Source organism: Coloeus monedula (assembly GCF_965178545.1).
Source record: "Coloeus monedula genome assembly, chromosome: 29".
Classification (NCBI taxonomy): domain Eukaryota; kingdom Metazoa; phylum Chordata; class Aves; order Passeriformes; family Corvidae; genus Coloeus; species Coloeus monedula.
The window spans coordinates 2,330,679-2,337,937 of NC_138809.1; the positions used below are offsets into that span (position 1 = coordinate 2,330,679).

The window sequence follows — 7,259 nt, forward strand, 5'->3', positions numbered from 1 at the left end:
GGGACACGGGGGACATGGGGGGATGAGGGGCATGGGCAGGGGACACCGAGGACATGGGGGGGGCACAGATGGGGGACACTGGGGACACAGAGGGTGATGAGGGGCACGGGCAAGGGACACTGGGGACATGGGGGGCACGGGCAGGGGGCACTGGGGACACTGGGGACATGGGGGGCACAGGGACACAGGGACATGGGGATATAGGGATATGGGGACATGGGGATATGGGGACATGGGGATACAGGGACACGGGGACACAGGGACACAGGGACATCTCACCCGGGACAGGTCCACCTGGTACTTCCTGCCCAGCTCATCCAGGGACAGTTTGTGGTCATCCTGAGGGACAAACGTCACCCCTGTCACCGCGTCCCCATGGCCAGGGGGCAGGGCCAGTTGTCCCCAGGTCACCCACGTCACCCATGTCCCCCCCACCCAGAGGGGATGGCCAGCTGTCCCCAGGTCACCCACGTCACCCGTGTCCCCCCAGCCAGGGTGGTGTGGCCACTGTCCCCATGGCTCCGTGTCACCCGTGTCCCTCTGGATGGGGTGGCACGGCCAGCTGTCTTCAGAGTCCCACACCACCCACGTCATGGTGTCACCTCAGCTGGGTGACACGGCCAGCTGTCCCCATGACCCCACATCACCCCAGCAGGGTGGCACGTCCCCTTGGCCCCATGGCACCCATGTCCCTCTGGATGGGATGACGCAGCCAGCTGTCCCCGGAGTCCCATGTCACCCACTGTGTCACCCCAGCTGGGGTGACGTGTTCAGCTCTCCCCATGTCACCCATGTCCCCCTGAATGGGGTGGCGTGGCCAGCTGTCCCCACAGTCCCGTGTCACCCACATCACTCATGTCCCCCCCCCAGCCAGGGTGGCATGGCCACTGTCCCCACTGTCCCCACTGTCCCATGTCCCTCATGTCTCCCACGTCCCCACGGTTCCATGTCACCCATGTCCCCTATGTCCCTGAAGTCCCCCACGTTGCCCGTGTCCCCCATGTCACTCATGTCCCCATGGATGGGATGGCATGGCCAAGTGTCCCCATGGTCCCACGTCACCCATGGCCACTACATCCCCAATGTCCCCCGTGTCACCCCCATGTCCCCACAGACAGGATGACATCCCCCTGTCCCCATGGTCCCGTGTCACCCCCATGTCCCCCATGGATGGGATGACATCCTCCTGTCCCCCATGTCCCCTATGTCACCCCCATGTCCCTACAGATGGGATGACATCCCCATGTCCCCCATGTCCCCTGTGTCACCCCCATGTCCCCATGGACACGATGACATCCCCATGTCCCCATGTCCCCTGTGTCACCCCCATGTCCCCACAGATGGGATGACATCCCCATGTCCCCATGTCCCCTGTGTCACCCCCATGTCCCCACAGATGGGATGACATCCCCATGTCCCCATGTCCCCTGTGTCACCCCCATGTCCCCACGGACACGATGACATCCCCATGTCCCCATGGTCCCGTGTCACCCGCATTCCCCATGCACCCCATGTCCCCAGTGTCACCCATGTCCCCCATGTCACCCACACCCCCCACGTCACCTGTGTCCCCATGAATGCAATGACATGGCCACCATCCCCGTGTCCCCCATGTCCCCTGGATCACCAATATCACCTATATAACCCTGTCCCCATGTCCCCCTGCCCCATGTCCCCATGCCCCTCGTCCCTCTGTCCCTGTCGCTGTCCCCCATGTCCCCATGCCCCCGTCCCTCTGTCCCTATGTCCCCCATGTCCCTATGTCCCCCATGTCCCCAATGTCCCCTATGTCCCTGTGTCCCTATGGTCCCATGTCCCCCTGCCCCCATGTCCCTGTCGCTGTCCCCCATGTCCCCCCATCCCCATGTCCCCATGTCGCCCATGTCCCCATGTCCCCATGTCCCCCTGTCCCCCTGTCCCTGTCTCTGTCCCTGTGTCCCCGTGTCCCCCCTGCCCCCATGTCGCCCATGTCCCCATGTCCCCATGTCCCCCTGTCCCCCTGTCCCCCTGTCCCCATATCCCCCTGTCCCTCTGTCCCTGTCGCTGTCCCTGTGTCCCCATGTCCCCCCTGCCCCCATGTCGCCCATGTCCCCCATGATCCCATGTTCCTATGTCACCCATGTCCCCAGTGTCCCCAATGTCCCTCATATCTCCCCCATGTCCCCAATGTTCCCCATGTCCCCCTGTCCCCATGTCCCTATGTCCCCCATGATCCCATGTCCTCATGTCCCCGTGTCCCCATGTCATCCATGTCTCCCTGTCCCTCATATCTCCCCCATGTCCCCAATGTTCCCCATGTCCCCTATGTCCCTGTGTCCCTACGGTCCCATGTCCCCCATGTCCCCATATCCCATGTCTCCATGTCCCCAAGTACCCACGTCCCCATGTCCCCCGTGTTCCCATGTCCCCAATGTCCCTCATATCTCCCCCACGTCCCCAATGTTCCCCATGTCCCCACGTCACCCATGTCCCCATATCCCCCTGTCCCCCTGTTGCTGTCCCCCGTGTCCCCATGTCCCCCGTGCCCCCACGTCCCTGTCCCTGTCCCCATGTCCCCTATGTCCCCCTGTCCCCATATCCCCATGTCCCCCTGTCCCTGTCCCCCTGTCCCCATATCCCCATGTCCCCATGTCCCCCTGTCCCTGTCCCCATGTCCCCCTGTCCCCATATCCCCATATCCCCCGTCCCCATATCCCCATGTCCTCCTGTCCCTGTCCCCATGTCCCCTATGTCCCCCTGTCCCCCTGTCCCCACTCACCAGGTTCACCTCCTTCTTGAGCTCGTCCAGCTCTTTCTCCTTCTGCTTCCTCTTCCCACCGCCATTCTCGGACGTGGTGGCCGCGGGCGAGTACTCGCGGCCGGCCTGCGGGGACACCCTCCATGGGCACGGGGACCCCCCCGGCGGGCAGGGGACCCTCCCCACCACGGTGCCACCCCCGCCCCCCCGCCAGTCCCGGGCCAGGGCCATTACCGTGGGTGTGGAGGTCACGGCCAGCACCGGCGTCACCGTGGCCACCGGCATCGTCGGCGCGGGGGGGGGCGGCGGGCACCGGGCGGCCGTGGGCGGGGGGGGCACGGCGGAGGGGGCACGGGGGGGTCAGCGGGGTCACTGGTGGGGGGGGGGCGTGTTGTGGTCATCAGGGTGGCATTGTGGGCATTGGGGAGTGGTGATGGTGACAGAGGTGGCACTGTGGTCACGGGGTGGTCACCAAGGTGGCACTGTGGTCATTGGAGGGTGGCACTGTGGCCATGGGGGGGGGCTCACTGTGGGTGGGGGGGTCATTGTTGTCACCAGGGGGTCATTGTGGTCATGGGGGTGGCACTGTGGTCATGGGGGTGGCACTGTGGTCACCAGGGTGGTTCTGTGGCCATGGGGGTCATTGTGGTTATTGAGGGGGTCATTGTGGTCATGGAGGTGGCACTGTGGTCACCAGGGCAGCCTTGTGATCATTGGGGTCATTGGGGTCATGGGGGGGGTCACTGTGGTCACCAGGGCAGCACTGTGGTCATTGGGGTGGCACTGTGGTCACCAGGGTGGTTCTGTGGCCATGGGGGTCATTGTGGCCATTGAGGGGGTCATTGTGGTCATGGGGGTGGCGCTGTGGTCACCAGGGTGGTTCTGTGGCCATGGGGGTCATTGTGGTCATTGAGGGGGTCATTGTGGTCATGGGGGTGGCGCTGTGGTCACCAGGGTGGTTCTGTGGCCATGGGGGTCATTGTGGTCATTGAGGGGGTCATTGTGGTCATGGGGGTGGCGCTGTGGTCACCAGGGTGGTTCTGTGGCCATGGGGGGGTCACTGCGGTCACCAGGGCAGCATTGTGGTCATGGGGGTGGCACTGTGGTCACCAGGGTGGTTCTGTGGCCATGGGGGAGGTCATTGTGGTCATTGGAGAATTATCGTGGCCATGGCAGGAGGCGTCACTTTGGTGACAGAGGTGGCACTGTGGTCACCACGGTGGCACTGTGGCCGATGGGGGGGGGGTCACTGTGGTCACCACGGTGGCTCCATGGCCACGGGGGTGGCACCGTGCTCACGGCGGGGGGGTCACTGTGGTGGCACTGTGGTCGGTGGGGGGGAGAGTCCCCAGAGTGTCACTGTGGCCACTGTGGCCAGGCTGGGGACGGGGGTGGCACTGTGGTCACACGGGTGGCACTGTGGCCATGGAGAGTCCCTGGGGCTACAGGGGGGTCACTGTGGCCGGGGGGTGTCACGGTGCCATGGGGGTGCCACGGTGGCCATGGGGGTGTCACGGTGGCCATGGGGGTGTCACGGTGGCCGGGGGGTGTCACTGTGGCCGGGGGGTGTCACGGTGGCCATGGGGGTGTCACGGTGGCCGGGGGGTGTCACGGTGGCCATGGGGGTGTCACTGTGGCCATGGGGGTGCCACGGTGGCCATGGGGGTGTCACTGTGGCCATGGGGGTGTCACGGTGGCCATGGGGGTGCCACGGTGGCCATGGGGGTGTCACCGCCATCCTGGGAGACCCCCAGGACCATCGTGGGGGGTCACCAGGACCACAGGGATGTCCCCAAGGTCACGGGGGGGGCGGGGGGGTCTCCTGGACCACGGCAGGGGGGTGTCACCGTCACCCCGGGGGTGTCACCGTCACCCCGGGGGGATCCCCACGCCCACGGGGGGGTCCCCACAAACCAGACAGAGGAAGAGCCCCCCAGGCTGCCATGGAGGGGGAGGCAGGGCCCTCCCTCTCTTTGGGGGGGGGGGGGTGGCAGTGTCACCCCCCTGTCCCCAGGGGTCCCCCGGTGGTGGCACGGCCGTGGGGGGGGGCGGGGGGGGCCGATGTCATGGAAAAGCTCCGGGAGCCAAAACCAACACCGGGAGCTGGAGGGGGGAGGGGGGGGGGGCTCGGGTTACCGGGGGGGGGGGGAGGGCACGGGGAGCACCCCAAATCACCGTGAGGGGCACCCCCTACCCCCCCCAAACCCACGGGACACCCCCGGGGGGGGCACCCCAGCTCCCCCCCAGCACCCCGATTGTGGCTCCGCATTGGGGGGGAACCCACCTGAGGGACCCCCCCCGCATTTGAGGGAGGGGAGGGGGGGCAGGGGGGTGTCGGGTGTCGCGCGTGTCCCCCCCCCCCCCCCCACCTTGGGGACAGCGCCAAGGGGACACCCGGTGGGGGGGGGGGGGGGCGAGGAACCCACATCCTGCGGGGTGCCCCCGCTTTTGGGTGGGTGCCCGGGGTGGGTTGTTTGGGGGGGGGGGGGTGGTCCCCGGGGACGGGGGGGTGGGCGCGGGGCCAGCGGCGCTCGGGGCCCCCCCGCGGGCGTTGCCAGGCACCGGGACCGGGGCTCGGGGCAGCCGCGGGCACCGAGCCACGGGGGGGGGCGGGCACGGGGGGGGTCCCGCCCACGGGGATCGCGTTTTAGAGCGCGGGGGGGGCCGCGTTTGGATCCCCCCACCCCTCAAAAAAAAGACCCCGGGTCAGGGGGTTCTGCAGCCCACGCGTGACTCTCACGGGGGGGGGGAGGTGGGACCTCCGTGGGGGGGGGGGTTGGGGGGTCGAGGAGACAATTTGGGGAGGGGGAGCACCCACGGGGGAGGGGGGGGGGGGTCTGGAGGGTGCCGGGGGCGGGGGTCGCGCGTGGGTCGGTGCCACCTGTGCGGGTGCCCACAGCGGGGGGAGCCCTGGTGGAGCGGGGGGGTCCCAGGGCGGGGGTCCCGTTGGGGGGGGGGGGGTGCCAGGGTGAGTCGCGGGGCTTCTGGGGAGGGGGCTCTGCTTGCCCCGGGGGTGCCCCGGGGGTTGTCACGCGTGGGTGCCAGCCCTGTGGGGGAGGGGGGGGGTCTGGGGGGGGGGCTTCCCGCGTTGGGTCAGGCGCGGGGTGGTCGCACCGTGGGGGTGGGTGGGGGGTCTGTGAGGGTGTCCCGAGTGGGTTTGGGGTGCCCCGCGTGGGTTTGGGGTGTCCCGAGGGGGTTTGGGGTGTCCCGAGGGGGTTTGGGGTGCCCCGCGTGGCGCTGGCGGGGGCGGGGGGGGGGGTTTTGGGGGGTGCCCAGCTCAGGCGCGGGGTGGTCGCGGGTGAGTGACCGCTGCTGGGGTGTCCTCTCGGGTGGGGAGGTCTGGGGGGGGGGGGGGTTTTTTGGGTGCCCCGCGTGGGTCCGTGCCCCGCGTGGGCGCCCCGGGCCGCCCCTTACTCACCCCTCTGCCCATGGCGCTGCCGTCGCCGTTCCCAGCCCGGGACACTTTGGGGGGGGGCGCGGCGACAGCGGCCGAGAAAAACCCGGCGGGCCCCGCCCGGGCCGGCCCCCCCCGCCCCCACCCCGCCCCCCCACCCCCCACCCCCCGCCCGGCCTGGGGGGGCTCCTCCCGCCCCACCGCGGGGGGGTTTGGGGGGGTCCCAGGGGGGCTCTGGGAACGCAGGTGTGCGGGGGGAGGGGGGTGACCCCTCCTGACCCCCCCAAATCCGAGGGGACGCTGACGTCCGGCCCCCCCCCATGGCTCCCCTTTAAGGGGGGGCGGCTCGTTTTTGGGGGGGGGGGGGGCTGACCGGACGCTTCGGACCCTCCCTGACCCACCCCCGTCAGAGCGGGGGGTGACCCCATGGGGGGGTGTTTTTTTAAGGGGGGGGGGGGTCCCCCCAAACTGGTGTGTGCCCAGTGCTCCCAGTCTGATCCCGCTGGCACGGGGAAGTGACCGGGAATGTGGCCGGGGGCTAAAATTAGCCCGGGAATGGGCGAGAGTTGGGGGGACACCGGAGAGGGGGGGGGGGGGGAGTGTGAACTGGGGGGGTTGTGCCCGGGATCGGCTGTTCCCAGAATCCGACTGTGCCAGGGAACGGCTGTGCCCGGGATCCGACTGTGCCAAGGAACGGCTGTTCCCAGGATCTGACTGTGCCAAGGAACGGCTGTGCCCGGGATCCGACTGTGCCCGGGATCGGCTGTTCCCAGGGGATCCGCGGTGCCCCGGGACCGGCTGTACCTGGGCACACGGCTGTTCCCATGGTCCGACTGTTGCCAGGGATCCAGCTGTGCCCAGGCAGCGACTGTTGCCAGGGTCTCAGGGTTCCCAGGGATCCAGCTGTGCCCAGGGTCCGACTGTTCCTGGGATCCAGCTGTTGCCGGCATCCACTTGTGCCCACAGCGGTTGTTCCCGGGACCCGGCTGTGCCCACGGAGGCTGTTCCCGGGAACAGGTTCACTCCCGGTGTCCGGTTGTTCCCGGGGTCCGGCTGTTCCCTGCACCCAGTTATTCCCAGCATCCGCCTGTTCCCGGGATCCGGTTGTGCCCACAGTTCCAGGGGACA

General features: G+C 68.5%; 1 protein-coding gene across 2 annotated transcripts in view; it reads right to left on the minus strand.

Moving 5' to 3' along the window:
* The window catches only part of LOC309583052 (sodium/potassium-transporting ATPase subunit alpha-2), a 30,859-nt gene extending 24,598 nt beyond the window's left edge, over window positions 1–6,261 (minus strand). Inside the window, exons 1-4 of one of the 2 annotated variants that reach the window (XM_082298567.1) lie at window positions 6,156–6,261; window positions 2,972–3,109; window positions 2,759–2,863; window positions 280–339 (exon numbers count right to left, since the gene is read on the minus strand). In XM_082298567.1, coding sequence (XP_082154693.1) covers window positions 280–339; window positions 2,759–2,863; window positions 2,972–3,022 — 216 coding nt within the window. In that variant the 5' untranslated portion in view covers window positions 3,023–3,109; window positions 6,156–6,261. The remainder of the gene's footprint in view (window positions 1–279; window positions 340–2,758; window positions 2,864–2,971; window positions 3,110–6,155) is intronic. The other variant, XM_082298568.1, reaches the window with a different exon arrangement.
* Window positions 6,262–7,259: the final 998 nt, after the last annotated feature.